Source organism: Haliotis rubra, unplaced genomic scaffold (assembly GCF_003918875.1).
Source record: "Haliotis rubra isolate DU_JTF1 unplaced genomic scaffold, ASM391887v1 Scf51, whole genome shotgun sequence".
Lineage (NCBI taxonomy): Eukaryota > Metazoa > Mollusca > Gastropoda > Lepetellida > Haliotidae > Haliotis > Haliotis rubra.
Window position 1 is genome coordinate 300001 of NW_025767202.1, and position 21424 is coordinate 321424.

The window sequence follows — 21424 nt, forward strand, 5'->3', positions numbered from 1 at the left end:
TGGAAAAACAATGGCGTGTTCGTCAACTTTCTGTTCCTTGGATACAGGCAGAGAAAGCAATTATTTTTAGATTGTTCATACTTTGAAGAATATGCATTGTGTCAACAGACTATTTATCTCGTAGGTGTTGACAAATGCAGATGGTATGACTAACGATATTTGTTCAGTAACCAAAACGATACTTATTGTTTACGAATGACACACAGTTATGATATATATATTCTGGTTCCACCGTAGTGTTCAACATTCACCCACAGAATGAAGATGACTCGTCTTGGTCTCGTCCTCCTGGCGCTAGCAGCACTGGCTCACGATGCAGCTTGTTCGAGTTTACAATCAAGGTCCAAACGAGGTGAGTTTACATCGGGTAACGTTTCTCAGCTGATAATTGTGAGATATATAAGTTTCGCATGGCCTTTGATCAATCTTGCATGACTTCAGTCACCATCCGTGAATACTAGCAACTCATTTTAAGCTATCTTCTTATAACCAAAGCTGGTTGGTTGGGTAGCCTAATGGTAGGGTTCGGACCCCAGATGTTCGGATCGAATCCACACATGTGTGAATTTGTGAGGCCTGTATCTTTGCCACTACCTTGATTTCGCAGAAATATTTCACAAAAATGTCATCAGCTATAGTGTTCTTGAATGCCTTATTAGTATCATCTATGTTTAATGTCTAATATTAAGCTAATATTAAGCTCAACTTGCGAGATCGCTCGAGTGTGCCTTCTGTATTCTTTACCATTCAGTTGGTGTTTCAGCGGCAGTACAGCTGGGTAACAGTTCTCCCTCCTCGTACTGCCAGAGTCTGTTAGACATGGCGGACACTGTGTCCGACATCAACCAAACCCCACTTCTAGAGATGCTCATCAACCAGGCATGTTCAAACGTTGTCTTCTTGCCCGATGAATTCACAACGCAGGAAGCAACGCAAACGACAACGACAAAGTCAACGACAACTTCAAGGACAGCGACAGCAACAACTACAACAGCTAATCCTTCGACGCGTAAGCAGAATGCGATTTGAGCTTGGCGTCAAATCGTTGACCCTGATTAAATTTAATATGTTCTTTTAATTGACAGTCAAGGAGGTAGATACATTTCCTGTCAGTGAGTCAACAGTGATCTGTGCCATGTGTTGTATTGTGCGCCGTTACGGCTTAGTGCAAACTTTGTCGTGGGTGCTTCAAGTAAAACAGGACATGTTTATGACTTGCAAAGATAAGATCAACAGTTGTGTATGGAAGTTTTAGAACTTTAAGTTTTTAAAATATAACAATGTAGAAGTTCTTAAAGTGCCAGTACTTTTCATTTTTAAATATTGTTTATGTAGTGCGAGTAAATTAAAATATTTTCATTTGAAAATGAAACATGATAAAAATAGCTGAATGGTATATTTTCATTTGTTACTCGGCATATGATTTGTCATATCAATGTATCGAAGAGATTCTACAATTGATATTTTTATTTTATTTCTTGCTTTATCGTTGTCAAGTTTTCTATCCGTGCACTTGGATGTACCGCGCTCTGCACTTTCAGGAACATGTGGTACTATCACCGAAGCAGCGTCATCTCTGAGAGTCATCAACGGACAGAGAGTGGCTGTGGGAGAATATAAGTTCCTGGTAACACTTCTTAAAAACGACCAGGTTGTGTGTACCGCCACAATCATAGACCCAACCCACGTCATGACAGCAGCTCACTGCACTAGGTACGTCGAGAGTGGTTCACATGTAATGGTACTTCATACTGAAGGTAGCGGATTTGATACTTTACAAAGTCATTTTTAATCTCATTAAACAATAAACAGAAAATTCTCCCATTTTCTCTGTTTTGTTAGGTTGGTTAAGAACTTCTTGAATGTTTCTACCTGTAAGTGTTCTTATAGTTTTCAGTTATGTGGGGGGCGCGAGGAAAGAAGTCAGGTGTTATTACTTAAATCTTATATGAATTGATACTGTCGACTTGCGCCCTTAAGGTGGCGCTACGGTTCTAACTGACCCAGAGTAGTCCCCCCTGTCCCACTGAAATAACGTTGACCAGTTCCTGACTAGTCAACCATGTAAATTGTCGATAGAGTTAGATCTCTAAAATTACTCATTTCCGATTTTGGAAACAGATTCGGACAGATTTTCTAATTTGTTTACGTTTTCGAGCACACACAACACAGAAAACAAGACGATAAAGCTGGTGTCACTGTCCAAATAAATTCAATTCCAGAACAAACGCAACGATTTTTTGGGGTATTTGAAAATAAATATTTGCAATAAAAATAATAATATTTTACGATACAGAAACACGATTGTAATATTATCACTTTACCAAATGTACATCTGTAAGTATGCATTTTCAGACGCTCGACGGCAGAACAACTTTCGGTTGGCATAGCCGAACATGATATTACCAAGAATGACGGCGAAAAGATCATCAAGGTGAAGACGTTAACCCAGCACAGTGGGTACAACCATGCCAACATAGGTATGTTCAACACAATCACATAGTCGGTAGGTTCGACACGGCGACAGCACAGTAAGTGAACATCTCAGCACAGTCGGTATTTTCGGTATCTGTGATGAATAAACCTGTGAGTCGTATGTGGTTTGTATCTCGGCCTGTGAACTAAAGGTGTTCAGAAGGTGATATATGTTTATTACATACAGCGGGGAAGACTAGTTTATTTCCCCTGTCCTTAAATCTGAGCACTGTTTTATAATGCTTCTGACCTCAGAGTATCTCAAGTGTGACATGTCTGTAGGTCACTGTAACCCGATAGTGTGGAACGTTGCGCATACTATCAACCACTGGTTTTAGGTTGCGGTTTAAACATCATTCGTTTATAAAGTTTGAGTTTTGAAACCTACGTCAAGTTGTTGATAGTTTGTAAACTGGTTCTTCCTTCAGTGAACGACATCAGTGTCCTGACACTGGCGGAGCCCATCACCGGTATCAAGAACGCCGAGCCGGTGTGTCTCCCAGTCGACGGCCAGTGCGAGAACCTGAACGGAATGCAGTGTGTTGTGGCAGGGTGGGGAGCCACCTCACAGCAGGGCGGGTTCAGTATGTAGCTGTCATGTGACATGACGTTATGACGTTATGTTGTTATACCTATGATTTGTTACCTCGCGAGGAATCCGAATTACAATATGTCCCAATCAGCCAACATTTATCAGTTGCACATGAATCGAAAATGTGATTTCAAGTTTAACAGTACAGATTGTTAGTTCGATGAAATATTAGAGTGATTCGACTTGATGTGATAATAGAGTAAACTGTGACGTCACAAAAAGCAGCATCATTGAAAACATTGTGACGTCATGCAATTCGTTGACAGGTCGACAAAAGAACTCATATCATAGGTTGTTTCAAGAAGACAACAATTATATCGTAGATCTTTTAGCAAGTAATAATGCGTTTTCCTTCTTCCTTATGTAAAAGATAATATATGTGCCAAATAGTTATACTGATACGTCATGCTGATGTCAAAGGCCACTGTTGACGTTATGATGAGGTCACAGACTAGTGAACATGTTGTGATGAGGTGATTGGCTAGTAATGACGTTGTGATGACGTCACAGGCTAGTATTTATGCTTTACTCAGTCCCAGGCTAGTGTTAACGTCATGATGAAGATATAGGTCATTGTTAACGTCATGCAGAGTGTTCAAGTAACGTTCTTTAAGTACAAATAAATAGCGTGAATGCAACACAAATCTCAATGAAAAGAATAATATGCACGTATGTTCCTGACTTTCTACCAGGTTCCTATCCAAACTTCCCCTACGATGCAACTGTCGTGACTTACGATGGGAAATCGTGCCCCCACAGAAATTCAGCACCCAGTGACCAAAATACACAGATCTGTGCTGCTGGGGAATCCGACACTTGTGAGGTGAGATGATGATGATGATGATGATGATGATGATGATGATGATGACAGTCATAAATTAAATGTAATTGGACAATCGTTACAAGTACTGAGACCAGTGTCGCTGGCTCTATCCCTATTTTCATGATAATTTTATGCTGGGTGCTCATTGATAAAATGTTCTTACAAATATAAAACAAATATGACATTATTTTATTTTACAATAAATATTCTGACTGGTGATAAATATGGTCATTATTATCATCAGGGTGATTCCGGCGGTCCGCTGGTCTGCCAGTACGGCGGTAGATGGGTCCAGTGCGGCGTGACATCATACGGGGCGGAGGAATGCAATGCCAAGGACACACAAGGCATCTACACAAAAGTACCTGCCTACGACGCGTGGATTAAGTCAGCTCTTGCAAAATGAAGACTCGGGCAACTGTAGCGTCATTCAATAAAGATAGAGCCGTTGTACATTGTTCTGCTTTATTCAACGATTTCTGGTCCAATGACTGCATTATTTTGTCCATTGTTTTATTTTATTTTCGTTTATGGAATTATAACGTAAGAACCAGCGGATACGTTAGGAAAATCCACGTTGCTTTGTGGACGCATAAACACACACATATCTCTTGCAATACATCTCCGATTACGAATAAGTATGTATTTGTGAATCACTGAAATGTTAGGATACCAGGTGTTCGCGGAATATTGACGGTGTCTGGCCGCACCTGTGGCACACGTCACAAACACATTCAAGCTACTCTGCTGCTGGAATATTACTCACAAAACAGGAAAGTTTTATTATTTACTTTCGGAAAGTAGAAGTTATCCCTCTTGTCAGACAAGCTTGTTGACAGTCCTTTTTTATTGTTTGTTTGGCTTTGTTTGGTTTCTGTTTTATTTTGACCGGGGAGATGTTGTTTGGTTTGGGGTTTGATTTGATTGATATTTATCTTGTCACTATCTTGGCATAGATCCATTGATGAACAAACTGAGGCAGATACCTTGGCTATTTAAAAACATCCCTCTTGTCATGTTCGTCATGCCGGCTTGTTGACGGTTCTTCTGAGTTTGGTTTTGGTTTGTTCTTTTCGGGGTTTTAGAGGGTTGGAGGTTGTTTCGTTTTGATTTATATTTGGTAGATTGTTATCTTTATTGTTTATTCACATATCCAAATATGGACATGCTGAGGAAGATAATCTGGTCACGTGTGAACATATTGTTTGAGATTTCGTAATGTTACTGGAAGAATGTCTTTGTCATGGGCTCAGTTTAAAGACAATCTTGCATACATATTTACTTAGCGGACAAAGGCAGTTAATAATGTATATCTTTAATCATAGAATATGAGCTGCTTTGGGAATTCTATATCTTTAGATATCAGAGGTATATAGCAGTTCGTAATATATCTTCTGTTAAATTACACAACGGGCGACTGTTTATACATTTGTACAAAAGTCGAACGACATTTACACACATGTCCACACTGGTGTGGAAGAGAGGGTGTGGCCTTGGGACGAAATAAAGTGTTACATGATATGACGTCATAACTATAGACACACCAACTCAGACTGTCTGCAGACACAGCGTTCCATACTACGTACTGTCGTTCCACAACATTGATCTACAAAAATTAGTATTTAATTAAAAGGTAGCCTACGAAAGTAGAACTTCCAGACGTTGATGGAATACTGCTGAAAGCGCTGTAAACCTACTCACTCACTCATTCACACACGTTGCGTCATTCCACTGTGGAAACTGAATCTTTAACCTGTTTTACTGTTGACAGAGCGTTTAACTGTGCTCACATACTGACTCACAACATGTGACTAAGCGACGTGAATACTAACGTTCGGGACATCCATCGTTTTGTAATACCACCTGCACAAAGACAATGAGGCTTGAACGACACAAAAGACAACATATACTGACGGGCAAAGAAAGACAACAAATGTTATCAAAACGTTTTTGGCTGAAACAGTCGTCTAAACCATGTCCCAAATACAAGTATGGTACCCGTGCCAGACGGAACACGATCCAAACATAATGTCATATTTGTGTTGTTGTAGCAACCGTAAAAGAAGCATGTATACTCTTTTTTGCCTGGAATCTTTTCAAAGCACGCCCCCATTTTCAAAGATGAAACAATCAGGATAATGGGATACATTGTGCAAGATTTGGAACTATGAACTATTTCAGTTTTGGGGTGTGCAGTTATATTTAGGATTCTTAAAACAAATAATGTCCTAATATTCCACAGCGAAATTTCGATTTGGTGTCATTCAAGCATGAAACAGATGTTTGTGTTTGGCATGTGAGACAGTCATACATCACATCAATCGACGATAGATGGAATTGTTTAAAACCTCAGAAACCCAAGTACATTCTATGTCATGGCTTGACCTGCTATTAGTTTGAAGTAGAATCAACAGCTACAATACATTTGCAAATGTAAATTAAGAAATACAAAGTCTGATAAATTTCAATCATGGGGGAAATCCACACCAGATGAAGGTCCTTCAAGATGTTCAGTGTTTCTTTAACTGATTGAGGGGGGCGGTGGGGTAGCCTAATGGTTAAAGCGTTGGCTCGTCACGCTGACGACCCGGGTTCGAATCCCAACATGGGTACAATGTGTGAAGCCCATTTCTGGTGTCCCCAGCCGTGATATTGCTGGAATATTGCTAAAAGCGACGTAAAACCCAACTCACTCACTCACTCTACTGGTTGAGATCGAGGGGAAAGATGAAACGTTGCAGTTCATTTCAACATTTACCCTTCCTGAGTATCCATTAAACTACTTGGTGTTATATAGAGTGAGTGAGTGAGTATGGTTTTACACCACTTTTAGCAATATTCCAGCTATATCACGGCGGGGAACACCAGAAATGTGCTTCACACATTGTACCCATGTGGGGAATCGAACCCCGGCGTGACGAGCTTTAACCACTCGGCTACCCCACCGCCCCTGGTGCAATATAGAGGTATTGTGACGTTACAATAAATAGATCAACTGTTGCGGTTTCTAAGCAGGGTCCATAGTTTTCTATTTGTCTCTCCACATCTCCGAAATGATATAGCGGAGCAACAGACAGTCTGTCCCTTGTAGATATGTGTGTGTACCCACTACCCCAGGTTATCACGTGGAGACACATTTATTCCATCGTATGATCTTTTCGTATTTAAAGGTCTGTTTGGGTAAATTTGTTCCAGCGAAGTTCCCCATTGAAAGTGAATGCATGAACATCGAGTCTGGATCAGACAATCCCAGTGATATTGACATCATGACATCGATCTACGCATTTGGGATACTATGACATGTGTCAATCCAAGTCAGTGAGCATGACCTCCTGATCGAATTAGTCAGTTACTACGACAAGCCATGGGTTACTGAATACCAATTCTAACAGCGAAATGAACCTGGTTATACAAGTTGGGGCATGCATGCAATGTGAATCTAGTACCGTCCACTGATTAGGCTGACTCTGTGTTTTACACTGGTTCTAATGTGTTTGCTAATGACACGATAGTATTACAGATATCCGTACTCAAATCATAAAAACTTTTTAAAATGAGTTTCTTTGCATATTTTGTTGCATAATAACATATGAATGCTGAGGATAGGATGTGAGGATCGCATAATTAAATCAACTTGTGTTCAGCACGGATGGTATTTTTATCGGCTATAGAGCTATACATTCATAAAACTGACCACAACAATTGAATGCAGTACAACCAACAACACAACGGAGGAGATCAAAGGGATGTTTCTTTTTCAGGAAATACAATAAGCTGATGGCGAACTACAAATAACCAGTCAAAAACGGGCAACATTTAGCGAAATTGGGTCATACGTCGCGGTCAAGATTACTGAACTTGTATAGCGACGCTACCGAAAAGACAAAAAATACCTTCTTTGATAGCAGCTTCATTTACAACATCATCTCTCTTTTCAACATCATATCTCTTAACAACATCATTTCTCTTTACAACATCATCTCTCTTTTTACAACATCATATCTCTTTACAACATCATTTCTCTTTACATCATCATCATCAGTTATCGTAAAGAGGGAGGCTATAACAAAGAAAAAATATTGTATTCTCTTTTAACGTTTATCGCAGAGTAGTGCTACAGCAGAAAGCTTATAAGCTTACATTATCCAGTGTATATTATTCTGCAATATTTATCATGTAGAGTATGGCTACAGCATAGAGCTAATCACTATTCAATACAGCAGAAAGCTTACTATTATCAGCAATGTGTATTGATATTTATCATGTAGAGTATGGCTACAGCATAGAGCTAATCACTATTCAATACAGCATAGAGCTAATCACTATTCAATACAGCAGAAAGCTTACATTATCCAGTGTATTGATATTTATCATGTAGAGTATGGCTACAGCATAGATATTCAATACAGCATAGAGCTAATCACTATTCAATACAGCAGAAGCTTACATTATCCAGTGTATTGATATTTATCATGTAGAGTATGGCTACACAGCATAGAGGCTAATCACTATTCAATACAGCAGAAAACTTACATTATCAATGTATTGATATTTATCATGTAGAGTATGGATACAGCATAGAGCTAATCACTATTCAATACAGCAGAAAGCTTACATTATCCAATGTATTATTCTGCGATATTTATCCTATAGAGTATGGATACAGCATAGAGCTAATCACTATTCAATACAGCAGAAAGCTTACATTATCCAGTGTATTATTCTGCGATATTTATCCTATAGAGTATGGATACAGCATAGAGCTAATCACTATTCAATACAGCAGAAAGCTTACATTATCCAGTGTATTATTCTGCGATATTTATCCTATAGAGTATGGCTACAGCATAGAGCTAATCACTATTCAATACAACATAGAGCTAATCACTATTCAAAACAGCATAGAGCTTATCCTTTCACTCAGGATTAATAGTATTCAATGTTTCGTATCAAGTCACTCGTTGTTTTGCAAAAGCAGTTGTAATCCTGTTGGCATCAACACCAAGCATAAACGTTAAACCATGCTGGCACCCAGTACAATCTCTCTCGCTAGACGCTTTGTTTGTGTTTGGAAGACAATACACTGTGACAAGATGTAAGAACATAATGCTTTAGCTTTAATGGGACCATTACGATCGTGTGTGAAGGACAATCATGTTTTGTATACAACCAGTACAGCAACCGTTGATAATCTCTGGCTACGTTATATGTAGATCTTACGACATCGCTAAGGAGTGGCGTGGTTTCCGTCAGAAACATTCTACATTCTGTAAGATTACTGACTTATATTCGCATTTACCTTCACTTTCGTATCAGCGTTCAACATGGCGAGGGTATATGTATTGTCGCTGGTCATAGTAATATCACATACTTTGGTTTCTGTCAGATGTAGTTACGATTATGACGCTTTTAAGGCAATGGGATGTTACATGAACATGGCGGCACACGTCCTTGAAGGCTGTGGACCAGTGCAGGAATGCATGTGAGTATTACACCGCCAATTATGCCCAGGTGAACATTTGAGAGAGATTGAGTTGAGGTTCACTCTTTGTAATTTTATCCTTTCATCGGAGGGTCAACGGGAGGTCAAGGTGATCCATCTCCAAGACTTTATAAGTGTAACGTTGGTGAAACCTTCCACGACGGGAATGGTGACAAAAATCAAGAAACATTTATTAATAACCGCATTCTTTAGCAACTAAGTTAGATAATTGACGGATCGGATGACTGATTCGTCCTTGTAAGAAAGATGCTAAGAAAGTCAACAGAAAGACAAGGCTGGTAAAATGAATCTGGTAATGGACAACTGTAATTTACGAGGGGCACATATTAAACAATACGTCAGTAGCATTCATAATATTTTCGTGGGGTCATCACCGATTGTTTTATAGGCGGTTGGGTGATAGTTTTGTCGCGTTATACTGTTACTGGCTACCTCCTTCAACAATCAGAGAGGTCGCTAGGGGAACTTGGCTGCTGGTTGGACACAAAATGGAAGTTGGGCGACCGTATACTGACTGACTGACTGAGTTTGGTTTTACGCCGCTTTTTAGCAATATTTCAGCAACATCATGGGCTTCACACATTGTACCCATGTGGTGATTCGAACTCGGGTCTTCGGCGTGACGAGCCAGTGCTTTAACCACTAGGCTACCCCACCGCCCCGACCGTATACTAGTGTAAGTGAGTTTGGTTTAACGCCACCGTGAACGGTGTTTCAGTTTATGTCTTAGGCGTTTCTCAGTTTGTTAAAACCTACGGAAATGGGCATACATATATAACGCTGACAAATAATGAAACATAACCCAGGCATAATCTCTGCATAGCGCCTGTATGGTGGCTGATTAGGGCCATCGCTTTCTTGCGCAGACAGCACTGAATTGTGGGTAATATCGCTTTCTCGCTTTCTCGCTCTATCGCTTTCTCGCGCAATGATATCGCTTTCTCGGCTCGTGCTTTCGCTTTCTCGTCTCGCGTTATCGCTTTCGCGTCTCGTGCTATCGCTTTCGCGTCTCGCGTTATCGCTTTCTCGTCTCGTGCTATCGCCTTCTCGTCTCGTGATATCGCTTTCTCGCTTTCTCGCCTCCGAATTTTAAGGCGAGAAAGCGATGACCCTAATCAGCCACCATACGCCTGTCATGACCGGGTCATCCTCGATCGCGGGCGCAATAGAGCCAGATTGAGACTTTCTTGTACTTAGGCGTGTTGTACTGAGACGTATTTACAAGTTGATGGAACGAAGACACGAAACGTTTTTAGTTATATATAGTTTTCATCTTGTTTGATTGCTGCTGTCTTTGGTTGTGGGTGTAGTTTGCGTCTTGGTATTATGTCTAGACGACTTTCAAGAATTATTAAGATTCATCAGGTTCAAGGCGAGTGTTTAAATGATGTGCAGGTTGCACTATTTTATCTGGACAAACCGCGTATTTATGTCTCGTAGAATCCACAGACAAATTTATTCGATGTCTAGGGATTTGAGATCTGAAATTAATAATCCACTGTAATCACACGTCATCCATGACACATCCAAGATAATTAACTTGACGTAATTTACATGTTACCAAACACATAATAGCGTTGTCGGGTAGTCAAGTCCACTTAAACGTCATCATGTCGCTGTGAAGAGTTGCGTTCCTTGGGTGTGCCATGATCCGATGATCGTGGATTCAAATCTAAATGATTCCATATAGTGATCCTCGTTTGTTAGCACCGTAACCGTGTTAGTGCTAAAATATTGATTACTTTGGGATCTTCTCCCACATTAAGCTAACACTCCGTGACATCACCGAACTGAACACTCTCACTCACGACGGATCGTTATCATAAGTAAATAATGACAATCTGTAAAATGCCAAAGCATTGTATCGAAGACATGTGTTTCATTGTAAACCAACAATAGAAGAAACAAAAACTTAAAACGTATACATTCACGATTTACAAGTAAACATATTTAACAATCTTGAGCTTCTATCCAAATATGCACACAGCTGCATATGCGTGCCAATAGTTGGATTTTAACTGAAAAAATGCTCATTATTTGATGCATCTACGTTTAAATCTCCGGATGGCATGCCGTTGCTGCACTTTGCAACCATGGCGCGCATGTGCATAGTTATACTGACAACACTCGCTGCCACTGCACTAGCAACGTTTGATGACTTGCAAGCATTTGACGATGTACAGCAGTATATTGACAGAGCAGAAACGACTGTACAATCCTGTGGAACAGATGAATCATGCGCGTGAGTTACAACTTTCTCTTACACAGAGTTGTTACGGTTCTAGATAGTTTGTAGATAACTCGACCTCTCGTTTTCAGTTGTTGCTCTTGTTTACAGTTGGTTCTCGTGTAGATAGTTGTGGCTCCTTTTATTTGGTGTTGTTTCTGTAGACAGTTGTTGTTGATCGTGTAGACAGTTGTTGATAGTGTCCAAAGCTGTTTTCATGTAAATTGTTGTTGCAAATATTCTTGTCTATAGTTTTGCTCTAGTGTATAGTTAGGAGGCGGATAGCTAGTTGGTGTAATGAACATTTGTGCGAAAGGGTTCGTTCATTGCCATACCTCTCGATCATGATGAGCAGAGAATTGTTCCAAATAGGGATTGCCCACGAAACGTGGTTCAGGTCAAAAGTCGCGTAAACGTGAAAAGGTGATGTATATACTTTGTAAACGTCACTTTTTGAAGTTTGTTGAAAAATGAACGGTTCATCTGCTCAGCCAATGTACAAACCAAATCCCCGGAAATCCCTTTAATTTCACAATAACAATTTATCATAACTTAAATTGGGATAATCTATTACTGTCATCCAGATAGATCAGTCTGTACCAACACGTTATACAATAATTAACACATAAGTAGGTTCTATACACTTTACCAAGTAAATCATTGGTCAATACCTTTTTAATCAACATATAAATACCGTGTAAAGAAAACACTCTGTATCTTTTCAATATTTGCACGATAAGAGTAATCCCTCATTTTCATTCCAAATAACAATAATCATTACACTATTTTGCTGCCAAATACTGTCCAAACTACATTCCGAGAAATATCTAGATACTCCTTCTTTGAGGTAAGAATAGGAAGAGGATCATTTCTAGTTTGTAGTGATAATGTTTTGACCAAATTACTCCAGATGTGGAGACAATTCCTAGATATTTATAGTAGGATAATACTTGCATCAATCCACTTGTTTACCATCATGCTTAAATATTCCTGTGTTTTAGATATCACCAGTTTCTAAAACCTTCTTTAGATTAACTTCGAGGCACCGTTTATACCAGTATCATTTTTAAGGGTAGGACAGTGTCATACACCGATGTTACATCATCTGCAAATAAGAGCAATTTGCTATCGTTTAGTAAATATCTAAACACAAACTCCTCTCAGTCCACATCTCTTCATTTAGACTAATTGCTCATGCAGATAAATAATAGAAGGCTTATCACACACCCTTGGCGAACTCCCCTTCTAACACCTTTTCCCATGCACATCTTTCATAACAAGTACAAACAAACAGTCAAGTGCCAAAATCTCTGAAAGCTCATTAAAATCTTGATTGAAGACATTACGTTATCACTTGATGAATAGTCATTTCTAAACTCTGCTTAACATTCATGTTGAACTTGTACAATGTACAAATCGGAATTTGATCCAAGAATAGACGTGAATATACTACCTAATAAGTTAACAAGGAAATACCACGGTAATTACTAAAGTCTTAACCATCTCCTTTACACACTATGGAGTAATCATACCAACATGCTAGTTATCGGAGAAAACACCACTAACCAATATTGCAATGATAATAATAGAGGATACAATTGAGTTAGCATGTTTAAAACATTTCAGGATGTATTTCATGATATACCCGGGGATATGCTAAATTTGAGTGACTTGAATTCTCCTTTCTGATAAATACTTTATGATAAATCATCAGTACTGCCTCACGAAAGACATTCTCCATTATGATGATGTGTGATATGATCACGGACAGTTTTACACACACACACACACACACACACACACACACACACACACACACACACACACACACACACACACACACACACACACACACACACACACACACACACACACACATCCCTCGCTGCTGCATCCCTCGCAGCATCCTTAAAATATATACACCACTTCTCTGCCCAGAAATGCATCTACTCATTAATTCTATGGAATCCCAGAAGGGACGTTGTTGCAATATCGCGCGCGCTTTGGTTAGTTTTGACACTTTTTGCTTGTTTGTCGACAACACGACAATGTCCCTTATAGGATTCCATACATTACGGTTCTGCAGTAGTGCTTTTATTTTTAACTAAAATGTTTCATAATCACCATCTGCAACTGCTGTGCGAATCTCATCCGTGATCGCTTTCTTGAACTGTTGTCATTTCTCTAAGTATCTCTTAGGAACAATTATGTCTACTCAAAATAACCTTTGTTCGACAAACTAACCGCACCTTTCATAACAATTTCTAACTGAACACAGCTAACGATCCTGACAATCCAAACGGAATCGTTTTCACTGAAGTCGTCCACACTGACAAGGGTCCTGACTAACGAAGCGCATTATGCAATTTTGTTTTACGATACAACACAGCTGAAACAAATATATACTCATCATATAGTCACAGTTGTACAATCGACTCTACTTTTAGCAGAGAATTCTTTTGAATGTGGAGAGGGTTTTGTTGCTTCTATTACCATACATACATAGAAATTCACACCAGAAAGGATGCAGGAGGCAGTATGTTAAAATTGAGGGAATTGTTGTCTTGTTTGTTTTGTTTTGTTTTTTTAAAACCACACTTTTTTAATTTTATTTTTTTATTTACCATTTTTTTACTTGTTTAAAGGTACAGTACATGTGGCCAACGTATGACATTGAAAGGTGCAATTGTGCTGATATACAAGATTACTATAAAAAAGTCTCAAATGGCATCAGATACCATGAGGGAATGTTACTTGTGTTACTTGTAACCAATTGTTACTGTAACTCTCCTTGTAGAATGAGGACAATTTGTAGGGACATACAACTTCTTTATTATTTCTTTTTAAGCGACGTTCCGACATAGATTCTAATGTCGTTGTCAAGCAAGTGGTTGACTACGACTTTAGAATCTTTGTCGAAACGTCACCTATACAGAATAAAGACGTTGTATATCCATGAAAAATGTCCTCTTTCTTCATCCCCTCAACTTCTAGAATGCCAATCAAAGAAGTCAAACTTTCCTTGTGTTCCAGCTCCGAGCGGGTAGCCTCCAAAGTCCTCCAGAGCCTCTCCATGCTCCCTATCCCCACAGTTGAGGCCATCTACAACCACTTCCTCGGCAAGAAAGACGTCTTGACAATGTCCCAGTACATCGACGCAGTGTACTTGAGGCGGCTGGAGACGGAGTTGGGGAGCGACGTCAATGAGCTGGACAAGGTCATGAAGGTGTTCTTCAACACAAGCATCACGGCCTACTACGACAATGTCAGCAACAGCGGAAAGACGTTTGAGGAGGTAGCCTCAGAGTTACTCCGACAACTGCGACATGGTCTGAAGGTCTGGGACGGCAAGGCTGCAGACTTCTGGGACGCCATCAATACGTTGAGAGCATACGGCAAAAGTTTCGATGTCATGCAGGCTTTAGAAGGTTACACCAAGAGAAGTAAGAGAAACGTGCTATCCTCTACGCCTACTCTGCTGTTTGGGTCTATACTTTCCTCGTGTTGTGCCTCTACGAGCCACAGACGGCTTGCTATGTAGCTAGTTCTCGCAGGCGTATTTGGGTTAAAGTGTTGCTTAGATCAATTCGATTGGTTGGTTGGTTGTTCAACGACGCAATATTAATGATATTATTAACTCAGCAATTTTCCAGCTATATGGCGGTGGTCTGTAAATAATCGAGCCTGGGCCAGACAATTCAGTGATCAACAGCATGAGCATCGATCAACACAACTGGGATACGATGACATGTGTCAACCTAGTCAGCAAGCTTGATCACCCGATCCCGTTACTTGCCTTTTATTCGGAACTTCAAAGCTAAACGTCACTTCGAAAACGAACAACACTAGTGTCGTCATTGGTTCGACATACGAAGCTATTTTCTGCTTGTTTGTGCGATTGTTCCTTCTATTAACGTCACATTGAGTAACATTCCGGTGTAAGACCGAGTCTGACCTCTCGATCCGTTAGGGCGCCCCTTTGGACCAGCATAAGTTCCAGGGAATCTGTTCTTACCGAAATCACCACAGGGTAAACCGTAAAATCTGCACACTTAGTTGACACCTGAAGCGCATGCACATATTTTGTCATAGGGAGAGAATATGTCCATGCCAAGACAACGTGATACTGACGAAGCCAAGAGTACAGCCACACATAAATCGCAGGAATACCAACATTATGATTGACAATGAAAAGTATAAATTTAAATGCATTTCAACAAAATTCATCGCATTGGCATCTCGTGAAACAAAATGGTTATATTGGTGACTTTTAGTTCCTGTAAATGACAACGTTATGGGTACTCTCCATAATCCCAAGACATGTCTTGATACAGGGTAAACCTCAGACTATTAAAACATTGTCAAATAGTCATACCAGGGTGATGCCAAAAACGGATATTCCAAATTCCTTCTTGCTAGAGACGGCAATAAACAAGATACATTTTGTACTGATGAAGCCTAATGTTTTATTATTTGTGTTGTTTTTTGCCTTTTAAAGACGGTTTATTTGCACCTGTTCCAGCAATCATACAACTTGATTTCGAGGGTGAACAGTCAGCCTACTGCCAGGGTCTCCTCAATACAGCCACTGCACTTGGAAACATCGATGGCTTTCAGTATCTGCAGGGGCTCATCCTGGAGGCATGTCCCGGATCTAACATAACGCTGGACGGGTCGGACGAGACTGTTGTACTGGGTCTTCAGACCACGACAACTACACAAGCATCGACTAGCACTACAGCAACCACCACTCCAAAACCTAATACAAGCGGAACCATTTATAAAGGTTTTACACCTCTGGTTTCTGTTTTCTTCATTTGTAACTGAAGTCTGGGAGTAATGAGTTGAAATACGTTTTTATATGGTTTTTAAGATTCTTATTTAAATACTTGTCTGTGCCTATAGTCCATACATGATCACCATTAAGTCATTCCTATAAAATACTTTTAACAAACGGAGCAAGATCCCGTGAACTTAAACGATAAAACACGATTTCATATTAAGCGACTGGGTGTGAAAAGCAGAAGACTTTGACTTCATTTCTGTGGAGGTCAAACCCAAAAAACAAACAAATCAGCAATGAATAAGCGGCCTTTTCATGGCAGTTTATGAAACCCTTCCAAGTTGGTGTTGATGCAAATCTGGGGCAACCTTTATGTCTAATGTCTTATTTTTGCAATACAAAGTAAGAACTCTTCATATTGACAAAGACGTGAAAGACGTTTCCTCTGGTTTCAAGGTAAGTGTGGAAGCAAGTTTGACTCCACCGTGTCCAACCAGTTGAGGAACACTCTGGTGTCGCTCCGGGTCATCAACGGGAAGACAGTGGCCAAATGAGAGTATAAGTTCCTGGCCTCCCTGATGAGGAGGGGTGGTCTCATCTGTACAGCTAGTATCATCGACCCAACACACATCCTGACGGCAGCTCATTGTACAGAGTAAGCATGAACACACATGCCTACACACGTGCCTACAAGCATGCCAACACACATACTTACACATAGGCTCACACACAAGCCTTTGTGTATGCCTTGACAGATCTAAACGCGTCTACACATATGACAACATACATACCTTGCCAGATAGATTCACACATGCCTACACACATGTGTCTCAAACATCTCAACGTACCTCTGTGCCTACACATACCCCAGTAGACAGTACCACACGACTGTATACGTCAGTACAGGTCAACACACATAGCTGCATACATTTACTATGTACACGCCTACTCACATGTCAAGCACAGTTAAACACACATGCCTGCACACATGACTATGTACACGCCTACTCACATGTCAAGCACAGTTAAACACACATGCCTGCACACATGACTATGTACACGCCTACTCACATGTCAAACACAGTTCTACACACATGCCTGCACACATGACTATGTACACGCCTACACACATGACGAACACAGTTCAACACACATGCCTGCACACATGACTATGTACACGCCTACTCACAGGCCGAACACAGTTCAACACACATGCCTGCACACATGACTTTGTACACAACTACTCACATGCCAAACACAGTTCAACACACATGCCTGCACACATGACTTTGTACACAACTACTCACATGCCAAACACAGTTCAACACACATGCCTGCACACAAAACTATGTACACGCCTACACACATGCCGAACACAGTTCAACACACATGCCTGCACACATGACTATGTACACGCCTACTCACAGGCCGAACACAGTTCAACACACATGCCTGCACACATGACTATGTACACGCCTACTCACATGCCAAACACAGTTCAACACACATGCCTGCACACATGACTATGTACACGCCTACTCACATGCCAAACACAGTTCAACACACATGCCTGCACACATGACTATGTACACGCCTACTCACATGTGCCAAACACAGTTCTAACACATGCCTGCACATTTGACTATGTACGCGCCTACTCACATGCCGAACACAGTTCAACACACATGCCTGCACACATGACTATGTACACGCCTACTCACATGCCAAACACAGTTCAACACACATGCCTGCACACATGACTTTGTACACGCCTACTCACATGCCAAACACAGTTCAACACACATGCCTGCACACATGACTTTGTACACGCCTACTCACATGCCAAACACAGTTCTACACACATGCCTGCACACATGACTATGTACACGCCTACTCACATGCCAAACACAGTTCAACACACTTACCTGCACATTTGACTATGTACACGCCTACCCACATGTCAAGCACAGTTCAACACACTTACCTGCACATTTGACTATGTACACGCCTACCCACATGCCAAACACAGTTCTACACACATGCCTGCACATTTGACTATGTACACGCCTACTCACATGCCAAACACAGTTCAACACACATGCCTGCACACATGCCTACAATAGTTCCTCCAAACATACCTATAAACACGCATACTTTAAACATGACTACATCATGTCCCCATAATAGCAGTGGTTGTGGTGACGGCGTAGCAGTAGTAGTAGCAGTAGCACTAGCAGCAGCAACAGCAGCATTAGTAGCAGTAGCAGTAGCAGTAGCAGTAGCAGTAGTAGTAGTAGTGGTGGTGGTAGTAGTAGTATCAGCTATAGTGCAAATATAAGTTTTGGGTCATGTTAATGCGAGTTATAATAGAATTCCATTCTTCAATAGCGGCCGTATTGTATTTTGCGGCCATTATAATTATTTGGGTGAAACCATATCATACATGGTTTGGAATGTCATAACCTACAAGAGAACCTGGTTTTATTGTGTTATCATTGAAAAATTCAACCTATGTCTGCACTACAAGGAGGTATAGATGTTACAGGTTATGAATGGTGTGTCTTTGTGTCAGAGGTTCAGCGGCAAGTGACCTGACTGTAGGAGTGGCTGAGTTTGACATCACTAAGTCAGATGGGGAAAGGGTATTTCAAGTGGAGAAAGTTAACGACCATCCGAGATACGACCGGACGAAAGTCAGTAAGTTTGTTGACTCAAAGTACACATATTTGGATCCAATAGTGATGTTTCGTTGATATTTACGATCAACTTGTGAAACTGGGTCAAAGCTTCATGCTGATGCTGCTGAAACCCCACGTATCAGGGGACAGTTTGTAATCGTATTTTTCACTTATTCCAATGTTAAACATTTAATAACTTTCAATTTAGTTCGCGTTAATATTAACACTTGATAGCTAACCAACTGCTATACATAATTTACGTAAACGCGAACTCCATTATCTCGAGATAACCATGTTAGATCATTCCTCGGATCCTGTTTTCGTTGTTCAACCAGACGCTTTTATCGAACAATTCTTCATTCAAATAACACATATCATATCAAATCATATCAAATCATATCATATCATATCGTATCAATAGATTCTCATCATTTCGAGTCATTGGTCATTGTATTGACGTCATGTTTCCCTCAGTTAACGACATCTCCATCCTGACGCTGACCGAGCCCATCCAGGGCGTGCCTAACGCTGAACCCATTTGCCTTCCTCGGTGGAAGCAGTGCAAGGATATTTCCAACCGGAAGTGTGTCGTTGCTGGATGGGGAGCCAAGGAAATAGTGGATAACACACGTAAGAGTTCTGCAATGTATGGTTGAGTGTGTGAGTGAGTGAGCGAATTTAGCACTGCTGTGAACAATATTTTAACCGTGGGAATATTTATCACGTGGGAAGAGGGAGGTAGTCACGACAGCTGTTCACGTCAAAGATCATGCTATCATTTGAGTAAAACCTACATAATTCAGATTCAGGTAGAGGTGATAGGGGCGTTGCAGAGGTGACTGGTTGAAGTATTCTGATCGTGTTGAAAACACATAACTAAATAAGTTGGTGACAATCGCATTGAAATGAATATTTTATTAACAGCAACTGCAAAATATTTCCCAAATAATGTTCTGGCATTTTGATAATTACATGTCAACAAGCAGGTAACAGATCTGTATAGAGGCCAATAAAGGATTCGCCCTGGTACACTGTTCACGCTGACTATTTGAACCGCTGAATATGTGCTTTGTTGCTTTTGTCATAACTGCAGGACAGGCGGAAGCCCAAGAATAAAACTAACAATCTATATTCCAGTTGTGAACCATTGTTTGATACTCTTGTATTTGCCATACAGTGGTTTTTCCTAATGCCCCCCGCGATGCCACTGTCAGGGCATATGCCGGTTCCAAGTGTCCAACTAACAGACCCGCGCCGAGTGACCTCAAAACTCAGATCTGTGCCGTTGGAAACTCTGATACCTGCAACGTAAGTATAATATACATTGCATGCCGTACGTAGAAGTCAGGCTTCCCCATCATCATCATCATCATCATCATCATCATCATCATTCTCCCCATCCTCCTCCTTCATCATCATCATCATCATCCTCCTCGACATCATCTGGATCTTCCTTCATCATCATCACCATCACCCTCCTCCTCCTCCTTCTCATCATCATCATCATCTGGATCCTCCTCCTCCTCATCATCATCACCATCCTCCTCATCATATGGATCCTCCTCCTCGTCCTCATCATCATCATCTGGATCCTCATCCCTCATCATCAACACTCATCACCCTCCGCATCATCATCTTGATCCTCCCCTTCAACCACCTGTTCCCCTTCCGCCTCATCATCATCATGATAATGATCATCACCCACCTCCTCTTTGTCATCTCCATCATCACCACCCTCCTCCTTATCTTGATCCTCCCTTTCTTCCACTCTGTGCCCCTTCCTCCTCCTCACCATCATCACCACCCTCCTCCTTATCTTGATCCTCCCTTTTCCACCTGTGCCCCTTCCTCCTCCTCATCATCATCACCACCACTTGATCCTCCCTCTTCCCACACCTGTGCCTCCTTCCTCCTCATCACCATCATCACCACCACCTCTCCCTCCTTATCATTGATCCTCCCTTCTACCACCTGTGCCCTTCCTCCTCATCACCATCATCACCACCCTCCTCCTTATCTTGATCCTCCCCTTCTTCCACCTGTGCCCCCTTCCTCCTCCTCATCACCATCATCACCACCCTCCTCCTTATCTTGATCCTCCCCTTCTTCCACCTGTGCCCCTTCCTCCTCATCACCATCATCACCACCCTCCTCCTTATCTTGATCCTCCCCTTTTCCACCTGTGCCTTCCTCCTCATCACCATCATCACCACCCTCCTCCTTATCTTGATCCTCCCCTTCTACCACCTGTGCCCCTTCCTCCTCATCACCATCATCACCACCCTCCTCCTTATCTTGATCCTCCCCTTCTTCCACCTGTGCCCTTCCTCCTCATCACCATCA

At 41.0% G+C, this 21424-nt stretch overlaps 3 protein-coding genes across 3 annotated transcripts; all 3 read left to right on the forward strand.

Moving 5' to 3' along the window:
- Positions 1-264: 264 nt before the first annotated feature.
- On the forward strand, positions 265-4340 carry LOC124292178 (thrombin-like enzyme acutin). The gene is made up of 7 exons (XM_046729231.1): positions 265-352; positions 764-1009; positions 1542-1713; positions 2356-2480; positions 2904-3059; positions 3760-3890; positions 4135-4340. The coding sequence occupies exons 1-7, from the start codon at positions 265-267 to the stop codon at positions 4294-4296; spliced, it is 1080 nt and encodes a 359-aa protein (XP_046585187.1). The 3' UTR covers positions 4297-4340.
- Positions 4341-11486: 7146 nt separating this feature from the next.
- Positions 11487-19081, forward strand: LOC124292179. The gene is made up of 5 exons (XM_046729232.1): positions 11487-11635; positions 14654-15063; positions 16143-16406; positions 16860-17058; positions 18976-19081. The coding sequence occupies exons 1-4, from the start codon at positions 11487-11489 to the stop codon at positions 16955-16957; spliced, it is 921 nt and encodes a 306-aa protein (XP_046585188.1). The 3' UTR covers positions 16958-17058; positions 18976-19081.
- Positions 16982-20422, forward strand: LOC124292180 (kallikrein-15-like). Its single transcript, XM_046729233.1, has 4 exons — positions 16982-17058; positions 18976-19100; positions 19556-19711; positions 20259-20422. Exons 1-4 carry the CDS (start codon positions 16982-16984, stop codon positions 20420-20422), a joined length of 522 nt encoding a protein of 173 aa, XP_046585189.1.
- Positions 20423-21424: the final 1002 nt, after the last annotated feature.